The 22,853-nt window shown below is 39.4% G+C and overlaps 4 protein-coding genes and 1 pseudogene across 5 annotated transcripts; 1 reads left to right on the forward strand and 4 right to left on the reverse strand.

The window, feature by feature from the left end:
* Positions 1 to 2,830: 2,830 nt before the first annotated feature.
* Positions 2,831 to 4,038, reverse strand: LOC135635622 (probable CCR4-associated factor 1 homolog 7). Its single transcript, XM_065146825.1, has one exon. It carries the CDS (start codon positions 3,693 to 3,695, stop codon positions 2,886 to 2,888), a length of 810 nt encoding a protein of 269 aa, XP_065002897.1. The 5' UTR covers positions 3,696 to 4,038; the 3' UTR covers positions 2,831 to 2,885.
* A 951-nt stretch (positions 4,039 to 4,989) lies between these two features.
* LOC135581814 (actin-related protein 2/3 complex subunit 3-like) lies at positions 4,990 to 10,139 on the reverse strand. Of its 2 annotated transcripts, none has more exons than XM_065146826.1 (5): positions 10,028 to 10,139; positions 9,561 to 9,615; positions 5,860 to 5,968; positions 5,489 to 5,758; positions 4,990 to 5,341 (listed from the first exon to the last, which is right to left on the reverse strand). In XM_065146826.1, exons 2-5 carry the CDS (start codon positions 9,561 to 9,563, stop codon positions 5,199 to 5,201), a joined length of 525 nt encoding a protein of 174 aa, XP_065002898.1. In that variant the 5' UTR covers positions 9,564 to 9,615; positions 10,028 to 10,139; the 3' UTR covers positions 4,990 to 5,198. The 2 variants fall into 2 exon arrangements, with proteins under 2 accessions (XP_065002898.1, XP_009395286.2); XM_009397011.3 differs by having other exon boundaries at positions 10,008 to 10,103.
* Positions 10,140 to 10,815: 676 nt separating this feature from the next.
* On the forward strand, positions 10,816 to 16,930 carry LOC135635621 (E3 ubiquitin ligase BIG BROTHER-related-like). Its single transcript, XM_065146824.1, has 7 exons — positions 10,816 to 11,073; positions 11,190 to 11,481; positions 11,569 to 11,609; positions 12,513 to 12,554; positions 12,638 to 12,759; positions 12,849 to 12,957; positions 16,589 to 16,930. The coding sequence occupies exons 1-7, from the start codon at positions 10,879 to 10,881 to the stop codon at positions 16,634 to 16,636; spliced, it is 849 nt and encodes a 282-aa protein (XP_065002896.1). The 5' UTR covers positions 10,816 to 10,878; the 3' UTR covers positions 16,637 to 16,930.
* A 141-nt stretch (positions 16,931 to 17,071) lies between these two features.
* LOC135635620 (aspartyl protease family protein At5g10770-like) lies at positions 17,072 to 18,827 on the reverse strand (annotated as a pseudogene).
* LOC103980569 (probable CCR4-associated factor 1 homolog 7) lies at positions 18,770 to 19,953 on the reverse strand. Its single transcript, XM_009397008.3, has one exon. It carries the CDS (start codon positions 19,633 to 19,635, stop codon positions 18,826 to 18,828), a length of 810 nt encoding a protein of 269 aa, XP_009395283.2. The 5' UTR covers positions 19,636 to 19,953; the 3' UTR covers positions 18,770 to 18,825.
* Positions 19,954 to 22,853: the final 2,900 nt, after the last annotated feature.

A 22,853-nucleotide genomic window follows, 5' to 3' on the forward strand; every position in this document is an offset into this window, starting at 1 on the left:
TGAGGATATCGATGATGCTGGTTCGATGATGGATATAACTGATATGGGTGGGTTTAGACATTTGTCCTGTGGCCGATCTATATAAAGATATGATCAGATGAGATTTCATAATTTTAATCTAACCTTGGCGTTGTAACGTAGCAACAGACATTCTTTCTAACTATAAATTGTTTGTAATCATAATTTGCAGTTTTCTTACTGATCTTTAATCTAGTTAAAGTAACATCTTCAAAGAAATGATCTTCTCCACTCCCAAGGGCAAGTTGCTGTATCAATCATGATAGAAATGATCTTCTCCACTCCCAAGGCAGAGATACAAAACCATTGATATCAAGAAATAAGCAAAACAAAAGATCTTTAGGTGCTAACTTAGCCAGCTGAGACAGCATGTTCCACATGATGATAAGATCAAACTGGAACACTAATGAGCAAAAGGATTATATTGCATCGAACTTAAGGGGGGCAAAGGGAAAAATCTAGAGAAGAAAACAAAAAATGATGATAAGATCAAAGTGGATAAATAACACACTTTAAATTCAAAGACATTCCTAAATATAATATGTTGTACTACTTGATGTAGCATACAAACTTACCTCTATGATTCAGAAAAGATGGTGCAGCAGATGGTACATTATACCAGCATATCCCTAATCATATGATCAGTAGCAAACTCTGTATGTGTGCATTGCAAACTTGTTCATATCAGGAAGCTCACTTTTCCCCAATTTCTCAAATGTGTCTTTCTCCTATAGACGCTCAGAAACTCACTTTGTATAGTTGACGGCATAGATTGCAGTTATAAACCTGTTAAGCTGTTAGTCGAACTTACCTTTCAACAACATACTCTTGGATCTTCTTTCTGCAGACCTCCATGTTCTATAATCAAGGAAGTAAGTCATAAGAAGAAAAAATATTAAATTTTGTTCACGGATTCTAGTATTGGATCAAGGCAGATATCCAGATCAATAAATGTATTTAGCCATAGATTGATGGATGCTCCTCATTCAGCAAACAGTCATATAAACATCTGAGACACAATTTACCATATACAGAGAGGCCATACACAACAGGCTTTAGAACACTACAAGAAACTAATTACATCTCCAATGACCATACTAGAAACTAATTCATAAAACCGAAAAAAAAAAGAAGAAATATATTAGGAACTACATGAGTATCAAAAAGTCAAAACCGGATATGTTGGATGATAATTCTAGGTAAGTCAACTTATATAACACACATTTGTTCACCGGCGGTGTTATCCTCAAAGTCGGTCACGATGCTAGAGGACCACCTGACTTGGTTCCAACTCGCGATGGTCAAAGCTTATCTTACTTGGATGTTGAAAGAATGATGGGGATGGTTCGCCGATGTGGATCTGAGTAGCCGCTACGTAATCGTCGCTTTTGGATTGTCAGGAAAAAACCTACAGAAGATCAACATCAGGAATTCCTACTCAGTCCCTCTAATGCTCGAATCAACAGGGTGTCCGAAGTATAGTGGATTTAGGGGATGCAAAAGAGAGAGAATGAGAGAGTAAGGGGCTAATTACATATTACATCCTGTACTTGGATCCTATTAGCATCGCGATCCCTATACTTAAAAAATTTACATTGGGATCCCTATAGCTATGAAATTGAAACAAATAATCTCATTTGCGCTGATGTCGTCAACTGTATTAATGGAAAACACAACAAATAATCTCATTTGCCCTTTTGTCCATCACTTTCGCGTCGATCCTCCGTCGATGCAGCTAAAGACGTTAGGACAAATGAGGTTATTTGTTTCACTTTCAGAATTATAAAGATCCCATTGTAAAATTTTTATGTATAGGAATTACGAATGCTAATATGATCCAAGTAAAGGGGGTAATATATAATTAGCCCGAGACCATTCATGATAAGGACCGTTGGAGTTGGAGAAGTTATTATGGAGGCCTTAAGATATGGCCTAACTGCTCTGAGGTGACAAAACTACTCAGGTGGTGGATGACATGATCTAACTACCCATGGGGTGATCATTCAATCATTAAGATGACATAATTGTTACCAAAGTGACATATGACATTTGTTGCAACATCTTGGGCTCAAATCCTGCCTACACCACTTATCCTTTCTAGAAAAAGAAAAAAAGGTGACAAATGACATGGCCTAACCACATCTAGGGTGGTGGTTCAACCAAGGAGGTGGCATAACCACCGCCGAAGTGGTGAGTGACATGGCATTATCACCCCAAAGGTAGTGATTGTAGCCGACAACATGGTTGATGATGCATGCAACAGGTGCCGCGACTTGTACCGATGTCCATGTGTCAATGTCACATGGTCAATTTTATCATCTATCAAGTGGAACATCAATATGAATTTCCAGTTGAGGCAAGCCCAACTCTATTTTATTTGAAATAGCCACATGTTGCACAAATTCACTTCAAAAAGTCAACTAACCTCATCAGAATATGATAAACTATGCAATGATTTCAATCATTCGTAAACAGAGAACCGATTAGACTAAATTTTATATTACATGCATCATCCATTTATCTAAAAATTGAAACAAGAACATATGGGATAAAGAAAGACAAAAGGATTCAGATTATGTACCATAATTGCCATGGAAAAATCTACCTGCCTATAAATGATACAAGAACCAATAAATTGGCAAGCTCAACAGATGATATCACTCTTAAAAGCTATTGCAGCATTTTGTTCACTGACAGAGCACGCAATATAAATGCAGAATCTCAGGAAAGCAAATAAGTCATAGTAGATGATGATGATGATGGTGAGGATGATATATAGAGTAAAAAGGATAGGCAAGAAAACACGAACGCATATCAAACAAAGTTTTTTATTTTTCCTTTGTCGAATTCATTAGAGACTTCGATCCTTATTCGATATCGAGACCATACATAACCCCAGCATATCGGTCAATTGATCCATCAAAGTGCTTCTCCATCAGCTTCCTAAATGCCCGAGCAGTAAGCAAGCTATCTGACCCAGCCTGGTGGCAAGTCCCCACCCTGTCGACCTCCAACTGCTCGGCTAGCTTGTTGAGCCCCCCGTGGAGGCTGTTTGAGAACCTCATCAGGTGCTTGATGTCGTACATGACCGGGAAGAACGTCCTGATGAGCTCCGAGAACCCCTCTCGGGTCTCAGGAAGCCTACGGCAAGTTAGGATTTTTAGAAGGTACCCGAAGTCGTAAGCACAATGGAAGGTCACCCAGCGGACGGAATCATTGAGAACCACGCCGGACGCCATGAGGAGCTCGGCGAACCGGTTGGCATCCACCCCGTGCTCCCGATTCCTCTTGAAATCGATGTCGGACTTCCTGAGGAGGTCGATGGAGTCGGGGTTGCTGATGTCACGGTCAACGTCGAACTCCCTGAAGTTGAACTGCCACACGATGGGGCGGCCGCCGTTGGCGGAGGCCGGGAGGTTACCTTCGGCGTCGGAGAAGGTGAGGCCTAGCTGGATGAGGTGGAGGAGGTCGACGTTGGCGCGGAGGATGTGGTAGTTGCTGTCGGCGACGGTCTTGAAGTCGCCGAGGGGGCGGATGGCGACGCCCGGAAACTCGGTGTCCATGGCAACGAAAGGGAAGTCGTCGACGACCTCGCGGATCACGGCGAACTCGGCTTCGAGGTTGTCGGCCCAGACGTCGCGGAACTCGACGCCGGCGGCATCTTCGCTCTTCGACATAGGTTAGGGATCGGGTGGGTTGCGGGACGGAAGAGGTGGTGCATAAGAAATCCTAGATCTCGGTGAGGAAGCGGATCGAAACCTAAATTGGCAGAGGGGAACGAGATCTGAGACCGAGACGAAGCTATTTGTAGATCGAATTAGGATCGGAAGGAAGAGAGAACGGGGACGATTAGGGTTCTTGAACGCGATCGATGTAGCAGAAGGGGAAAGGGCAGAAGGAGGAAACTTTTCCTCACAGTTTCAGTTTCGTGTCGGTGACGAAAAGAGGGGAAACGACTGTGGAAGAGCGAGCAACAACAAACGTGCATTCCCCATCCTCTTCGGATTACACGGCTCGCTGGGAATACCACGGCACGGCTTTAAAGAGGAGAGAGCGAGTGGAGGAATGGGCGTGCCGTGTCCCGCCGGAACTGGTTAACTGGTACAAGCCCAACGTAGTTATTTTTTTTCCCACCCACAATGTATACAACCATTGTGATTGGTGGGAGAACCGGGCCCCACAGTAACTCAAGTGGCGGAACTTTCTGCTGAATCATATGGCTGGTAGCACCGAGCGGTACAACTGCATGCGTAAGTAAAGTAAGTTTCGTTCGTGAGCAATAATTTGCCAACCAGCCAGAGGGGACCACTCTTAATAAGAAGCGAAACAGGCCACGGATGTTAATGGGTGCGTGCATGTGACATGGCCGCGCATCTGTGCTTTGTACGCGTCGAAAAGGAAGAAGGCGGCGTTTGGTCCGACGCATGTGCGAGTTAACTTCGTTCATGCACACACCGAAGGTTTGCGTTTGGTGGCATTCTGGTGCAGTATACAACCTGCAGAAGGCACAAACGCACCCAAGAAATGCATTACTCCAACCATAATCCACTACCATACATGGATCAAGTTTTTTTGAGTAAGAAAAAGGATTGATCTAAGTTACTAGGCATGGTAGACATTATATCGTTACACAGGTCATAGGTCTTACTGCAATGTGATGAAGATTTCTTCAATTACAAAAAAAAAGTTTACCTGTGCATAAAATGAGCATGAAGACTGTTGTACACTTTGGTCGTGAAGTATAAGACCACGTAGCGGATCATCCTACATCACAAGTCAAAATTGAAAAAAAAGTCAACCCAACCAGAGAAAGCAAACACATCAACATAATGCGTACCTAGGCTGAGGTGTAGAAGTCTCGGTTGTCGTTGGACACTCCATATGTTGTCAATATCGACAAGAGTCTTGCTCATTGAGACATCCTTTTCCAGTTGATCTGAGACAATTTGGACAAAATGGAAATATAAAGAATGACCAAACAAAGACATTAAGGACCTCTTTTACAAGACTTGTTTGCATACAGCGTTCTTATTCCAGTACTATACTCTGCTTGTTCACTCAACAATTTGGATATCATCAAGTTTGCAGAGTCCCCAGTTGAATTGTGGGAGGATCAAAAGCAGGTTAATGGCTTTACAGTTCACATGCTACATTCACAAATTCCATTTGAAGCCAAAACACTAGAGAACAACTATATTCATGAACTTCCTCTTTGCGAAAGCTAGCCACCACTTGTTAGGGGTGCCATTAGGCCTATAAGCACAGTTAAGCAGCCTTCCACTTGTCTCCTCTCTTATCTGCTTCAAATAGTTCCTGAATAGTTCTGCAGTTCCACAAATTAATTTTGATGTTAAATAATATGGTTAAGCAAGTTCCATATGCACATTTATGTATTTAGATAAAAAAGAGCCTAAGTTAGTTGTTTTAAGCCAATTGCTATTTAGTATCAGATGCTGACAAGAAATAATACCTGCTTCATCCTGAGACCGTGGAACGGAAAAAAGACCAGGAAAAGGAAAACCTGGCTCTCCAGGCACAGGAACCTTCTCTAGGCCCAAATTAATGATAGCTTTGGTCCCCACAGCAAGAGTTCTGCAACCCTCCAGCCGTTTCAGAGCCACATTGATGTAGAATGTCAAGTAGATAAGGAGCTTGTCAGCTGGGCTCTTGATGTCAAAATTTTTAAAGAAAACATTTGCTCGAAAGAAAGTTATTGCCTCATCAACAATGTCGATTTTGTCTGGAAAGATGTAAATACCAAATGAGTGAAAACTCACATACTAGATATTTGGTCTGGAACAAAATTCAGATATTACAAACAACTAAGGGACATGAGCCAACCTTGATCTGAGACAGGAGCCGGACCCTTAATATGAGTTTTCAATGGAAGAAGGGGGCAACCGCAGGCTTTCGTTATACCTTCTTCATCAACAAAACTTGAATGATAAACCTGCCACAGTAGGATAACCTTAAATATTATGGTGATTACTAGCAACAAAAGAACAACTTGTTCATTAAACAAGATTCAAAGATCCAAAATGGAGAAACTTAGCCATCTCCCATGAGGATGAATCTGAAAAATAAAAGAGCTTATCACCATGACAAAGTTCAGTGCTAGTTGTTATGGTAAAAGAAGATACCTATGTTTCTTTTGTCACGAAAATTGTGTTCTTGCTACTTCTAAACTGAAGTTCCCCATCAGTAGTTTCTACTTTATACCTCTTCTTCTCTAACTGTAGGATCATCATGTTGTCTGACCGTGTAATCCTTACAACACATTCAAGTGTTCACATCAATTGTATCTCCATCCAAATGATTTTATTAGAGTCAAATATCATTTTATCACAACACTATGAGTACTGTACATATTACACTTCCAGTTTGCTTTAATTAATCAGGCTTCCAGGGACATGGAAACCTAAAAACAACAGAAAACTTTCATAGTTGTTAGTGAATCTATGACTTTTCTATTTCAACCTCACGTTACCTTAACACAGGTACATCCACAAGTTTGACACCCCCGAAGACGTCAACACAGAAAAAGTTTTCCATCTCAACCAACACATATACTGCCTACTGTCTGACTCACATTGTTAAAAAAATAATAAATAGTTTCTGCATTGGCAAGGAATTTTCTGTACCACCAATTTATGTGATTGAACTAGCTAGATACACTCTCAAGCATTGCCCGTTTCACACTCATGGAAAGTAATCTTGAAGTTGATAATCTCAATTCATTGTTTTTTAACTCATTGCAATAAATAAAATAACATCAGTTCTTAATGTAATCATTCTTTGACACTTCAGATTCTTGGCTAAGGAAGTTTCTTTTAAAAAAATCAAACAAATTTAGTATTTACTTCCATGAAACTCACATTCCAATATGATATGGTAAGTGTATGTGCAGATTCAGAAACTACACTTTATTTCTCATAACAAGTCCTTAAGGTAAGAACCTTTCTGATACAAAACACCCAAAGCAAGGCAAGTATTTTTCTACACCATTATTTAGCAACAATATCACAATAGTTGCAAAAACTAAGGGGGAAAAAACTCATTCACTCCATCCAAGTGTAAAACTCGTATATATGGAAATGATATTTCTACTTATTTAATAACCAAATCACAGCCCAGCCTAAGTATTCAGCTCCAACTTCCAAAAATTCCTTAAATCATTACAATCAAATAATCACACAAATCCAAGCAAGGCTTATAAAGTTGGTTCTTGGGTCTTCCTCTTGGCAGAACTACAAAAAGTAGGAACCTTTTACATTTTAAAATAAACCACATCTCCTTAAAAATTTCGCCATATTTAACAAATTACTATGAGATTTACAATGTTGACCTGCTATTTAGATGCATAAACAGTGCAGAGTTGACCGAAACTTCTGCACATGTTACATCATTGCTACAATACTTTAAAGTCCTATGATGAGAATGTGGTCAAGTCATCCTAATAACCGAGCTATAAGTTCAAGGAAAAAGCAATCATGTTCAAAGAGCATGGACAGATAATAATCATAGAAACAAGAAACAAACCTTGGTTAATGTATCACTGATGCTCTCTTACCCCTTGCATTTACCTCTTCCACATCATCAAATTCTTGAACTTCATCATCCTCAGGTAAATATCCATATGATTCATTCTTTTGGGTTTTTTCTTCATTCATGTATACTTCTAACTCAAGTTTCACTACTGTAAGACATTTTTGTATGCATATGCATTTTTAAAATTTCTGACTTGATGTTGTTTTGCATGATAGATAGCACCTTTTATTGTCTTATCACCAAACATACATGAAACAACACTAGGATCCTTGTGTCCTTTAAATAATTATACTTCCATGCAGGACCATTTTCTGAGTTTCTTACTGACAATTCATCTGAAATGCTACCTACTGTAATCATGATTCAAGATTTCAAAGCTGCAGCGACAATCCAAAACACTAAAAAGTAGCACTAATCACTATAGCAATAGCAATAATAATCGACATTTTACTACTGATTCTCTATAGCAAGAAACTGCTGTTATCACAAACATAGACAAACGGCAAAGCAGGCAGCTGTTCTAAGTTTAAATTGACAAACAGCAATGAAGTGGCAGCAGTGAACGGGGAAGAAGGCAGCGATGAAGGAGGAAGAGGGAAGAGGGAAGAGGTAAGAGGCTGTAGTGAATGTAGGAGGGCTGCGGTGAATGGGGAAGAAGGCAGCGGTGAATGGGGAAGAAGACAGCGATGAACAGGGAAGAGAGAAGAAGCTGCGGTGAACGGGAAAGAAGGGACCGACGAACAGGGAAGAGGGAAGAGGGAAGTGGTTGTGGTGAACATAGGAGGGCTGCGGTGAACAGGGTAGAGGTAGGAGGGAGGAGGGAGGAGGGAGGAGGAGAAAGAGAGAGATATTCCGAGAGGGAGGGGAAGAAGTCGCCGATGCTACCGTCAGAAGAATATGTCGTCAGAGGAAGACGCTGCCCTCGGACACTGCCGTTGCTGCTGGAGGAAAACATCGCCGCTGCTGCTGCTACCGTCGTTCACCGATGGGAGGAACTCCGCCACTGTGCATAAACAAAGTGGGAAAAGGGTCTTCTGCGTTAGGGCACATCTAGTGTGTGGTTTCAATCGAACTTCGCCGCCGTCGACTCAGACTTGATAGATTAACTGGTTCTTTTGAACCAAATAGGATTGTTTAGTTCGACTCAGGCTTGACTTGGCCTGAGTTGAACTAGGCGATCAAGCACCTAGGCCGCGCATGAGTGAAGTCACACCTGCCCAGCCCAATAGGCAGGCACTCAAGCCTAAGCTTCACCTCACTCGGGCGCCTAGGTGAGCACCCGGTGACTTCACTGATTAATGTAACAACTTTAAACACATAATCCAAAATCAAATTCTCTAGAAAAGCATAAATTTACGGAACCAGTCCTCCTCATGCAGTCCTGGCCATCAGATGAGCCACAGAAACAAATAATTTAATGGAAGGAGATTAAACAATAAGTATTTATGATCAACATCATCAAACATTTTCTGACATCATAAAGAAAGATAGAAGAGGACAGACAAGAGATCAACAAGGCTCAAGTAATTACGCTAATATCATCATTATTTTAGATATTTATTATAAGCCAGTGTTTCAATGCCCAGTTCCTCTCAACCAGAACATGTACATCATTCCTGGATCGATGAATAATTGCAACAACAAAAAAACATCAATGGAGAATTTTGCTGAGTCAGGGTAGCTTGGTTGAAATTGACTCAATCTAGGCAGTATAACAAATCAAAGATGATATGTTATTGAAGTAAATCAAATCTAGTTGATTCAAAAGATCATTTTTGTTATTGAAGTAAGCAGTCCAAAAAGTGGTTTGAAATGTTTTACCAGCTAATGGTTAAGATCAAGTTGCAAAAATAAATCCATGTAATAAAATTATATTCCAGATGTTGCTTAAATACATGGTAGCACAACAAAGACAGAACAACACAAGCGTTACCTTGCATCAATAGATCATAAGATCTAAAAAGAAAATTCAAGAGCAAGACTAAAGTACATACCATTTTGTACGAGTCTGAACTCCAGCCAAACTAGAACTAGTCCGATTAACACTGTCTGTCAAACGAAAAAAGTAACATGATGTTAAACCATTATAAACGCAGAATGAAATCTTGGAAAAACATGTACATCAGAAAAATGAGAAAGATCACACAGGGAACATCTGAACTTTCATTTCACATCCCATATTTTCACTTCTTTACAAGCTGACAACAAGCCAATTTACTGATTTTACATATCGCAATCGAGAATGGTAGCAGATCTAACAAAGAGACGAAATTTTGGATCTAGTCATGATATTTCCCACATAAACTAATTACCAGTATGCATCGACCCACGCGATATAACATGAGATCTAACTGCGGCCGCCAGATCCACACGCAAAAACGACACATTCAAGAGAACACTCATGACGGACGCCAAAAGATGAATAGAGATCAAGAACGAACGCGGAAGAGGGAGAAGTGACCTGGCCTTCAGATCTGAATCTAGGGTTCCAGCGGCATCCCGTCGAAGGATAGAAGAACAGGGGCAGAAAGAGGGGAATCGAACGCCGCGAGGACGAGAGAAACGGATCAGCATACCGGATCTATAGGACGAGAGGTAAACGGGTCGGATCTTGGGATCTTATCCGACCCACACTCTGAACTGATCGCATCACTTAACGGATAAATTCGATCCAATCCGGCCCAGCCCGTCACGAGAAGACATAAATTTAAGTAAGCTATGGACATGTAAACTTATTATTTCATATCTACATATATTCATACAACATTGTTTGATTGATTGGTAATTACGACATCAACTTAGTTGTGCTCTATATATGGGTTTGGATTACTGCCTTTTTAAGAGAAAAGTTAGTTCATATTATTTGAGTCAGGACCTTATGATGATGGCAAGATTTTTGTTAGTTAGTATTTTTATTAATATTATATATATATATATATATATATATTATTTATTAATCATATAATTATATAATTTAATTCTGCTTATGTATTCTCTGAGATACGTGGAAATTATCTATTTATTAAATCTTCATGAAAGATAATTAATTTTTTTTATACATGACACCTCCAAGTTCGTATTACCCATATATTTACCTGTCTCTTCAACTACGTGCTTCGTGAAACTTACGGTGCAACCCTTCATACTACCAATCAAAATGTGGGTAATCGAGACAAGTACAGTTAAACGAGTGGAAAAGTATTTACATAATAAAATTTTATAATGACTTCCACCGCAGCTGAACCGCGTCTCACGACACGCCTCTTATTTAGTCTCTCTCCGCTCTCCCTTCGTTTCTTCGGCGGCGTCATAATGGCCGGAGGTAAACACGACACGGACGAAGGGAACCCTAACCCGATTCCGACTCCTCCACCGCTCGCCGGGGACGCACCGCTATCCGGGGAGGCGACGTCGCCACCGCTTCCGCCGCCTTCCGCCCGCAGGCCCTTCACCAGCCTCAGCCAGGTCGATGCTGACCTAGCTCTTGCCCGCGCGCTTCAAGAACAGGCACCTCATCACTGGACCTCCTCCTCCTCCTCCTCCTGCTCCTCTATGCTCGAATCGTGTTATGGGGTCGGGAATGAGGGTTTAGGCGTTCTTTTGATGTTGGCGGTTGGGTGCAGGAGAGGGCCTACGCATTGCTGAGGATGAACGGTGTCGACGGCAGTGATTACGAGAGCTCCGACGCCGATAGCTACGATTATGAGGAGGAGGAAGTCGAGGAGGGCGTGGGAGACGAGCCGGACCATGTGATCGAGGAGGACGCGGGGAACATCGAGGGGAGCGATTACGACCATGATGCTTTCGATGCTAATGATCCTGATGTTGACGATGAGGCATTCACAATGGCGCTGCAGGATTCTGAGGAGCAGGAGGTGGCTGTTCGGTTGATGGCCCTCGCAGGATTGAATGAATGTTAGAGAATGCTGCTTTGACTCATTACTATCTGTTGGATTTCGGTATATTGGATCTTGAATTGACTGTTACTTTGTTTCTTTTCAGGGGTGTCAGATGATCATGATGATTATGGCGATAACTCTCAAGTGAGATGTCAATTTTTCCTATACCACTGTTTCATCACTCTCATAAATTCATTAACTTGATTCTGAAGTGCAAATTAGACTTCCATATTCTGTCGTTTGAATAACAAACATGCCTTGTAGTTTTCCCCATTATTTTGTTTCTACCTCATCTTTTTTTGGATACTTAAGCAATCTTTGTTTTAATTCATTCTACTATTTCTCACTGTTTTGCAATGCTTTCTATGTATAGTTGTATTTCTGTTAGATGTTTTTCATTTAAATTGCTAATAAATTGCTAAATTTTAGACGTCTAGCTTCTTTATAAGAGAAACCGTGACCCCTTGAGTTGGTTCGCCATGAGAAATTGTGTTTAATTACTTTAAACATTTGATTTGAACTTTGGTTGTCTTTGATTGCTTGGTCTGTAAAATTGAATAAAATTTATGAGGTTGGATCCTGCGATTTTGGTGTTTGAACATTGTGAGCTGCAACAGCTGCTTCTGGATATAATTCAAGCTGACTAAAACTCAAGTTTTATGCCCATCACACTCCATCAGTAAATCTTAATTGAATGTTTTTAACTGGCTTTTGATAAGAGATGTGGCGCAAAGAAAAACATACCTGTGACATGCGTATTTTTTGTGCTCAATATGTAAGGATGGATGTGAAATCATATGTTTTTGCCCTGTTTCACAAACCACAATTACGGATGTTTATACTTACCACACTAATTACTTGAATTTTTTATTTTCTCATCAAAATTTATCATTGTACAACATAAACTGCCAAACTCTAATTCAAATTAGATTTTTATAAGAAACGAAAGAAATGATTTAATCAAATTTTGTTTTTTTAGCGGAAAGATGCTTGTAATTTAATAACAGACTTATGAAATTGTCTTACATATTACATATTCTATCTCAGGATGCCTGGCAAGAGGTTGATCCAGATGAATACTCATATGAGGCAAGAGATCTTTTTCCTCCAAAAACTTTGCCCCTCTTATAAAACTTCATTTAAGTTGAACTTTGATTTTTCTTCTTCTTCAGGAACTAATTGCACTAGGCGAGGTAGTTGGAACTGAAAATAGAGGCCTTTCGGTTGACACAATATCCGCTTTGCCTTTAGTAAGTTACAAGGCAAACAATGTCCAAGACAGCAATGCTGAACAGTATGCATACATATCTCTCAGGCTTCTAGCATTATTCATTTATATAAGACTTGAAATTTGTCTATGCAACAATTGAATGAAAACCACAGATGTGTCATATGCCGGCTGGAGTATGAGGATGGTGATTCCTTGATGCTGCTTTCTTGCAAGCACAGATATCACTTTGAATGCATAAACAAGTGGCTACAAATAAACAAGGTAACACTCTAGAAAAATGATAGGGCTTTGTTGTGTGTTCAGCAATGTTTGAAGTTATTTACTGATGAATCAGGCTTGCATTAGAATATGCATAAATAACAAAACCAGGGTGGTCACTTTCTTATGTACCATGTGTTTTTATTTGAGCCTGGATTATTTGATAATAATTGGTCATATTCTGGAGGAAATTTGAAGTTTCTGATGTCTGAGATTCAATTTTGGTAATTAGTTTTGTATCTAGCTATAAATAGACATATAGGTTCATTAGAATGTATAGTTTTGTTCTTAGATTGGTTCCACTTAGCTGTTTATTATTGGGAGCATAATTTTTCTAACAATACAGGATTCTTCTAATAGGCTATGTATGGTTACAGAATCCTTGACAATTTGTAAAATTTCTATTAGTTACAAATGAGTTCATTGCTGATGTGTACACCGTATTGTACCTTATATAACGTTTAGACTCATATTTTGCAATAAGTTCAAGGAATGATGTTTTCAAATATTATATTTCATATATTGTTACATTTCTTGCTCTGCCAAAATCTGAAGTCTTCTTGGAACAAGACATCTAACTAGCTTCTTTAAATATTATTTTAGATAGAGCCTGACAAGCCTTCTCTTAAATTTCGACATTCTTTAGTTTAGTTACTGCCTTTACCATATTCTAGCTTAGGTTTTGTTTAATCCTTTTCCAATTTCTCATTTTGCTCATCTCATCAAATTTGGGTCTAGTTTAATAATCAATTTTTAGTGCTAATTTACAAAAATATGGGTGATATACAAAATTGTTTAAATTATAGAGGAAATAAAATCATGAGTCATGCTATAAAACTTTGGAAAAGAGTTATCGAAAGTAGGATAAGGCTTGAAACAAATATCTTTGAAAATCAATTTGATTTTATGCTTCGAAGATCAACCATACAGGCTATTTATTTATTAAGATAATTAATGAAAAAGTATAGGGAGAAAACGAAAGATTTGCATATAGTTTTTGTTGACTTAGAGAAAGCCTATGATAGAGTTTCTAGAGATTTATTATAGATGATTTTAGAAAAAAAAAAAGTATCCACTAATTATATTGATGTTATTAAAGATATATATGATAATGTAGCTGTTAGTTTTATAATTATAGGGAGTGTATCTAGTGAGTTTCCTATTAGCATAGAATTATATTAAGGATCTGCAATAAATTTCTACCTTATTACATTGATACTATATGAACTTATTAGTTACTTAGATGATAGACCTCTTTAGTGTATGTTCTTTATTAATGATATTGTCGTAGTTAATGAAAGCCTAAGTGGAATTAATTATAAAGTTGATATATAGAGACAAGCCTTAGAAACTAAATGTTTTAAATTAAGTAGAACTAAAACTGAATATATAAAATATAATTTTAGTGATTCTATGAATAGAAAAGAGAATATAGTTAAGTTGGATGCACAAGAAATCTCTTTTAGTAAAAGTTTTATGTATCTTACATCAATTATTTAATAAAATGTAGAGATCGATGAAAATATTATTCATAGAGTAAAAACGGAATTGTTAAAATGGCGATAGGCATCAGGAGTCTTGTGTGATCATTGGATACCTTTAAGATTAAAAAAAAAATTATAAGGCAATTGTGAGACTAATAATGGTTTATAAATTTGAGTGTTGGGTAGTTAAGAAGCAACATATACAAAAAATTTATATTGTCAAGATGAGAATGTTGAAATGAATGTGTGGAGTTCTTATAAAAGATAGGAAAAGAAATACGTATCGCTTTGATGGTGGATAAGATAAGAGAAAATCGTTTAATACGATATGGACATGTGCTTAAGAGATATCCCGATGCTGTAGTTAGAAGAGATAAAATGATTAATGTTAATGGTATAAGGAGAGGTAGAAGAGACCTAAAAAGACTTTAATAGAAATTATACATAAAGATTTAAGTATTTTGAACTTAACTAAACATATGATTTTTTTCGTAAAAGATCAATGTAGTTGATCCAAAATAGTTGGGACTTATGAGTTTGTTGTTGTTTAATAATCAATTTGGCAATCATAATTTTAATTACCTGTAATATATGGAATAATCAATTTCTTCAATGAGATGTTTGACTACTCATATCATAAATATCATAAATAATTTAGGCTTTTGATTGGTTTTGGTTTTGTTAAATTTTTATAGAGACAAGTAATTTAGGATAAAACATTACTGAGTTTTAGCCTTGGTAGAGACTTATGATGACTGAAACAGGCAAGCACCACAACAATAAGGAATTGGCATAACTGTAGGTTTTGTCAGAACAATACATCTTGGAAACAACTGTAGGTTACAAGCTACAACATTTGGATGATCAATCATTATTTTGATGTTTGACAGTAAAGAAATTGAGGAGAGAAGTTTTATGAACAACTTTTCTATAACCAATTAATTTCAAACAGACTATTGTTTTGGTTATTCTGAAACAAAAAGTCTCTTGAAACTGATACTCTTAACACAGAAAAGTCATTTCTGAACAAATGCCATGTTATATAAACAACATTTAAAATTGGAGTTCCATTTTACAGCTTTTTTTTTCACTGTGATTGTTGATCTGCACTATGTACCGTAATATACTGCCAGAGTCAGCTTGATGCTTTTCATTTTTGAGTTTACACCACTACATTATGTTGGATCATTGTTTTCCTTAAACTTGTCTTGCATGCTCTTTTCCCCTGCTCTTTTTTGTTCCATTAAATCGTCAGCCTAGTTTTATTGCATTTTGTGTACATGGTGGCCCTCTTTTGGGTCCATGAACTTGGCTACGGCTTAGTTCAGACTTAATATTTAGTGAGTTATGAATTCGTATCTTTCTCAATTTATGAGGAGCTTCCCCCTTTCTCTTTTCTGCGTTTTGTTTAGTTTTAAATCTAGTATCATTCTTGGATCTTCAGAGTTATTTTAATTAACAGAAGCATGAATTAACTACACATTAGAGCCAGTACAGGTTACAGTAAAGATGGAGCATTGGACGAAATTTTATTTCCTATTCGTGGATAGATTCCAAGTAGTTTTTTAAAGAGGATGAAGATCTTGAGTAAAGAAAGGGCATGAATGTATTTGTCACACTCAATCTGCCTAACATTGTGGGGGATCAGTTTTGGTAACTTTTTTTTCCATTTTGGTGCTGGCTTGAACTTCTTAGTGTTTTTGTTGGCTTTAATATACTAGACCATGTATATAGATGGAGTAATATTAGTACCAAGGTAGCCGCTTGATTCAAGAGTTGTTAGATAATGCTATATATCTTCATTTGAACTTCTAGTGTGGATAGTTCAATAGTATACTTTCATTTAAAGTTGGGATAGCTTGTAGTTTGTGCCACAAGACCTACCACCTACCATTGCTTATGATGGGAGGGTCGCCTCTGTGGTCTGTGGCAGTTATATTATTGTACTCTTAGCTCTTTTTCTGGTATTCGATTGATACAATGTTGCTCGTACTATTTTTTTTTTTTTTACAAAAGGATGAGTGAGATCTCACCAATTTTATTACTATACTCTTGGCTCTTGGTCTGGTATTCTATTGATACAATGATGCTTGTACTATTTTTCCTAACAAAAGATAATTGAAATCTCACCAATGTATTTTCTCCTGTAGGTATGTCCTGCCTGTAACGCCGAGGTATCAACATCAGAGAACAAGTAGAGATCTACATAACCTGATGAAGAGACCATCGTCTTCTGGAGATGCTTTTAAGGAGATTGCTTCTATAGAAAAACACCGTAAAGATGTCCCACCTATCAATGCATCGCAGTTGGTGCGACTTCCATATATGTTACAGTATAATGGAACCCGTTATCATCTTTAATGTGGTAAAACCTTTTCCTTGTTTGATGTTCTAATCAACACACCACAAAATTGTACGATTATTGTTATCCATAATTGTACCTGGAATTCTGAGTTCAGTGACCATCAAACTCGAGATGTGGATGCCAGGTATTATAATTTTTTTTCACAAATCGAAAACTCAAAATTAATGGTTTGCTCCATCTATTTTTGTAATTTTGTTTTCCTAAAATCTTTGTGTAATTGGAAGGCTTCGCAACATGGAAGACATGGGAGGGGAGAATGGCTTTGCCATGCAGAAGAAGAGCTTCATCCACGGAACAATACCAAGGTACTTACAATCCCAGATTACATTAGAACAGCAGTCACAATAGTCTCCTTTCTCAATGTCAATGCACACACGACTGGAACTAATTCAAATGTGTCCCACTCATGAGCTTTTCATGTCATCAACAATCCAGAGATCAACTATAAGCCTCTTCAGCACAGCCTATTCTGGACGCCACAGTATCTTCATACACCACTCTCTGATTCTTCTGCTGATAGTTCCCGATGATGCCGACTTGGCCGTCGAACTGAAGACTAGCGATCGCCAAACAAACCTGAGAAGCGTCCTTCTTCACCAAGTAGAAGATGCCGGTGACGTCCACGTTAATCTCCGCGCCGCCCTCGAATCCAAACCTCACCTTGGGGAACCTTCACCTCCTCGTATGCCGACAGGTTGAAGCAGGTATCCAAGATTGAGAAGCTCGGCGCCGGCGGATAGCCTGAGAACTGCCTCACGAACTCGGCCTTCAGCGTCTGGTGATCACCGTGCCCGAATCGATGAGGGTTCTGCCGTTGGAGAAACCGGCGGCATCGAGTGGCACACCGCCGATGCTCGCGCCGGTGCGGTTGAGAAAGTAGAATGGCGCTTGCCGAGATATGATACCATTCGAGTGTCCGAGACCGGCGTGGAGTTCTTGTAGAGAGCAGGATCTTGATGAGTTGAGGATTCTTGTGGGGAGGCAGTAGGAGAAGAATCGGCCGAATTGAGAGGTGGTTTGGGAGACCAGAGAGAGCTGAGTCCTGCCGAGCCCCATGAGACCGAAGGTTCCGGAGGCCGCAGCCGAAGATGAAGCCCCCGATGCTCGTCCCACCGATGTCGATCCTCTCGCGGCCCAGCACGCCGTGAGTGTAGGAGCCATCTCTGCAGCTGAGGGCGTAGTTGCAGGTCGACCGGTCGGCGCCACAGACGCCGGCCTTCCCGGTGGCCGCCTGAAGCAGGGAGTAGCCGGTGGTGGAGTTGCAGGTGATGCTGTGGTACGAAGGCGAGGCGGAGGTGTTGAAGAGGCGTCCTGTTGGCTGTAGCAGGAGGGAGCAAGGCTTGCATTGGACCCGGGTGAGGTCGTCGCCAGTGTCGACGACTGTCATTTGCTAATCAATTTAATTATTAATTGATTTACTTCATATGAATTTTACATAGTGAATTTTAAACATTTCATTTTTATGTGTGCATCATGATAAAATAAAGATTATATTTTTAATACATAATTTAATCCTAATAAGATACGATCTAATCTATGTAACTTGACATGATCTAGCTCATGTAGTCACATATAATCCAACTCAACTCATGTAGTCATATAGCAATGAGTCTATATTGTAAGGTACGATCAAACTCATCTAATCGAGTATGATCTGACTCATATGAGTTAAGCATAATTAAGTTTAATGATAAGACTTAGTATAGCTCGTTATACCTCAATCGAATATATTATTTTTATAAACTAATATTACTCTTACTCACTTTGTATGTAAAACAAATTGAGATGTTATATAATCACATGTTGACACTTATCTGATTTTAGCAACTTCATATATATATATATATATATATATATATATATATATATATATATATATATATATATCCATTTTATTTTATGAAGCCATAGGATGATGATGACGATATATAGAGCTAAAAAGGATAGGGAAGAAAACACAAACGCATACCAAACAGAGTTATTTATTTTTTCCTTTGTCAGATTCATTAGAGACTTCGATCGTCATTCGATATCGAGACCATACATAACCCCAGCATATCTGTCTATTGATCCATCAAAGTGCTTCTCCATCAGCTTCCTAAACGCCCGAGCAGTAAGCAAGCTATCTGACCCAGCCTGGTGGCAAGTCCCCACCCTGTCGACCTCCAACTGCTCGGCTACCTTGTTTAGCCCCCCGTGGAGGCTGTTTGAGAACCTCATCAGGTGCTTGATGTCGTACATGACCGGGAAGAACGTCCTGATGAGCTCCGAGAACCTCTCTCGGGTCTCAGGAAGCCTACGGCAAGTTAGGATTTTTAGGAGGTACCCGAAGTCGTAAGCACAGTGGAAGGTCACCCAGCGGACGGAATCATTGAGGACAACGCCGGACGCCATGAAGAGCTCGGCGAACCGGTTGGCATCCACCCCGTGCTCCCGATTCCTCTTGAAATCGATGTCGGACTTCCTGAGGAGGTCGATGGAGTCGGGGTTGCTGATGTCACGGTCAACGTCGAACTCCCTGAAGTTGAACTGCCACACGATGGGGCGGCCGCCGGTGGCGGTGGCCGGGAGGTTACCTTCGGCGTCGGAGAAGGTGAGGCCGAGCTGGATGAGGTGGAGGAGGTCGACGTTGGCGCGGAGGATGTGGTAGTTGCTGTCGGCTACGGTCTTGAAGTCGCCAAGGGGGCGGATGGCGACGCCCGGAAACTCGGTGTCCATGGCAACGAAAGGGAAGTCGTCGACGACCTCGCGGATCACGGCGAACTCGGCTTCGAGGTTGTCGGCCCAGACGTCGCGGATCTCGACGCCGGCGTCATCGTCGCTCTTCGACATAGGTTAGGGATCGGGTGGGTTGCGGGACGGAAGAGGTGGTGCATAAGAAATCCTAGATCTCGGTAAGGAAGCGGATCGAAACCTAAATTGGCAGAGGGGAACGAGATCTGAGACCAAGACGAAGCTATTTGTAGATCGAATTACGATCGGAAGGAAGAGGGAACGGGGTCGATTAGGGTTCTTGAAGGCGATCGATGTTGCTGAAGGGGAAAGGGCAGAAAGAGAAAAACTGTTCCTCACAGTTCTCGTGTCGGTGACGAAAAGAGGGGAACAAGAAACGGGTTTCCACCATCCTCTTCGGATTACACGGCTCGCTGGGATGCCACGGTGTGGCTTTAAGGAGAGAGCGAGCGGAGGAATGGGCGTGCCGTGTCCCGCCGGAACTGGTTAACTGGTACAAGCCCGACGTAGTTATTTTCTTGCCACCCACAAAATATGCAACCCTCGTGATTGGTGATAGGATCGGGCCCCATTGGCAACTCATGTGGGGCAAGATTCTGCGTATATATATATATATACCTGCGCATAAACTGAGCATGAAGACTGTCGTATGCTTTGGTCATGAAGAATAAGGCCACGTAGCCGATCATCCTATATCACAAGTCAAAATTTAAAAAAAAAAGTCAACCCAATGGGAGAAAGCAAACACATCAACATAATACGTACCTATTTCAAATCAACGAGAAGGATACAAGGCTTAAGAATGATCGAACAAAGACCAACGAGAGAAAGCAAACAGTCAACCCAATTAGAGAAAGCAAACACGTCAACATAATACGCACCTATTTTAAATCAATGAGAAGGATACAAGGCATAAGAATGATCAAACGAAGACCAACGAGAGAAAGCAAACAGTCAACCCAATTAGAGAAAGCAAACACGTCAACATAATACGCACCTATATCAAATCAATGAGAAGGACACAAGGCTGAGGTGTAGAAGTCTCGGTTGTCCTTGGACACGCAATATCTTGTCAATATCATCAAGAGTCATCCTTTTCTAGTTGATCTGAGACAATTTGGACAAAATGGAAATAGAAAGAATGATCAAACAAAGACCAATTCAGACTAACACCAAAGACATTAAGGACCTCTTTTACAAGACTTGTTTGCTTATTCCAGCGTTCTTATTCCAGTACTATACTGCTTGTTCACTCAACAATTCAGATACCATCAAGTGTGTAGTCCCCATTCGAATTGTGGGAGGCTGAAAAGCAGGTTAATGGCTTTACAGTTCACATGCTACATTCACAAATTGCATTCGAAGCCGAAACACTAGAGAACAACTATATTCATTAACTTCATCTTTGGAAAGCTAGCCACCACTTGTTAGGGGTGCCATTAGGCCGTTAAGCACAGTTAGGCAGCCTTCCACTTGTCTCCTCTCTTATCTGCTTCGAATAGTTCCTGAATAGCTCTGCAGTTCCACAAATTGATGTTGATGTTAAATAATATAGTTAAGAACGTTCCATATGCACATTTATGTATTTAGATAAAAAAAGAACTCGAGTTAGTTGTTTTAAGCCAATTGCTATGTAGTATCAGATGATGAAACGAAATAATGATAGCTTTGTTTTAACCCAAATTAATGATAGCTTTGGTCCCCGCAGCAAGATTTCTGCAACCCTCAGGCCGTTTCAGAGCCACAATGATTGGAGAATGTCAAGTAGATAAGGATCTTGTCAGCTGGGCTCTTTATGTCGAAAATTTTAAAGAAGACATTCGCTCGAAAGAAAGTTATTGCCTCATCAACAATGTTGATTTTGTCTGGAAAGATGTAAATGTCAAATGAGTGAAAACTCACGGAACAAAATTCAGATATTACAAACAACGAAGGGACATGAGCCAACCTTGATCTGAGACAGGAGCCGGACCCTTAATATGAGTTTTCAATGGAAGAAGGGGGCAACCGCAGGCTTTCGTTATCCCTTCTTCATCAACAAAACTAGAATGATAAACCTGCCACAGCAGGATAACATTAAATATTATGGTGATTACCAGCAACAAAAGAACAACTTGTTCATTAAACAAGATTCAAAGATCCAATATGGAGAAACTTAGCCATCTCCCACGAGGATGAATCTGAAAAATAAAAGAGCTTATCACCATGATAAAGTTCAGTGCTAGTTGTTATGGTAAAAGAAGCTACCAATGTTTCTTTTGTCACGAAAATTGTGTTCTTGCTACTTGTAAACTGAAGTTCCCCTTCAGTAATTTATACCTCTTCGCCTCTAACTATAGGATCATCATGTTGTACGACCATGTAACCCTTACAAGACATTCAAGTGTTCACATCAATTGTTTCTCCATCCAAAGATTTTATTAAAGAGTCAAATATCATTTTATCACAACACTATGAGTACTGTACATATTACACTTCAAGTTTGCTTTAACTAATCAAGATTCCAGAGACATGGAAACTTAAAAACAACAACAAAAAATTAAAGTTGTTACTGAATCTGTGACTTTTCTATTTCAACCTCACGTTACCTTAACACAGGTACATCCACGAATTTGACACCCCCAAAGATGTCAACACAGAAAAAGTTTTCCATCTCAACCAACACATATACTGCCTACTGTCTGACTCACGTTGTTAAAAAATAATAATAAATAGTTTCTGCATTGGCAAGGAATTTTCTGTACCACCATCTTATGTGTTTGAACTAGTGTGATACACACTCTCAGGCATTGCCCGTTTCACACTCATGGAAAGTAACCTTGAAGTTGATAATCTCAATTCACTGTTTTTTAACTCGTTGCAATACATAAAATAACATTAGTTCTTAATGTAATCATTCTTTGACACTTCAGATTCTTGGTTAAGGAGGTTTCTTTTGAAAAAATCAAACAAATTTAGTATTTAGTTCCATGAAACTCACATTCCAATATGATTTGGTAAACAAATTTAACATTTTTTAATCTATCAGTGTCTAAACACAAAGTGCCAAAATCTACAACTATTATTGTCAGAAAAAGAGTTTTCCGCTGCTAATTCGCCCAACAAGCTATTTCAATCCATCTCTTGACATGCCCAAAGGCATCGCCTTACATTTACAATTGATGCATTTACTGACTATCCTTTAAAAGTCACATAAAAATCACATAAATAATCTGGATAAGCAAATCTCTCTCATTGTCAAAAGCATGGATCCAAGCCTGGTTCTGTCTCCAAATACAATTCTAAAAAAAGAAAAAAATCTATATGCAACATCATCA

This window comes from Musa acuminata, chromosome BXJ3-4 (assembly GCF_036884655.1).
Source record: "Musa acuminata AAA Group cultivar baxijiao chromosome BXJ3-4, Cavendish_Baxijiao_AAA, whole genome shotgun sequence".
In the NCBI taxonomy this organism is placed as follows: domain Eukaryota; kingdom Viridiplantae; phylum Streptophyta; class Magnoliopsida; order Zingiberales; family Musaceae; genus Musa; species Musa acuminata.

Coding starts and splice junctions, on each gene's coding strand:
- LOC135635622 (XM_065146825.1), bottom strand. CDS start 3,695: ATGTCGAAGAGCGAAGATGCCGCCGGCGTCGAGTTCCGCGACGTCTGG.
- LOC135581814 (XM_065146826.1), bottom strand. Junction 5,759..5,859: donor GGCTCCTGTCTCAGATCAAG/GTTGGCTCATGT, acceptor ACATCTTTCCAG/ACAAAATCGACATTGTTGAT. Junction 5,342..5,488: donor ACGGTCTCAGGATGAAGCAG/GTATTATTTCTT, acceptor GTGGAACTGCAG/AACTATTCAGGAACTATTTG.
- LOC103980569 (XM_009397008.3), bottom strand. CDS start 19,635: ATGTCGAAGAGCGACGATGACGCCGGCGTCGAGATCCGCGACGTCTGG.
- LOC135635621 (XM_065146824.1), top strand. CDS start 10,879: ATGGCCGGAGGTAAACACGACACGGACGAAGGGAACCCTAACCCGATT. Junction 11,610..12,512: donor ATTATGGCGATAACTCTCAA/GTGAGATGTCAA, acceptor ATTCTATCTCAG/GATGCCTGGCAAGAGGTTGA. Junction 12,760..12,848: donor CAAGACAGCAATGCTGAACA/GTATGCATACAT, acceptor TGAAAACCACAG/ATGTGTCATATGCCGGCTGG.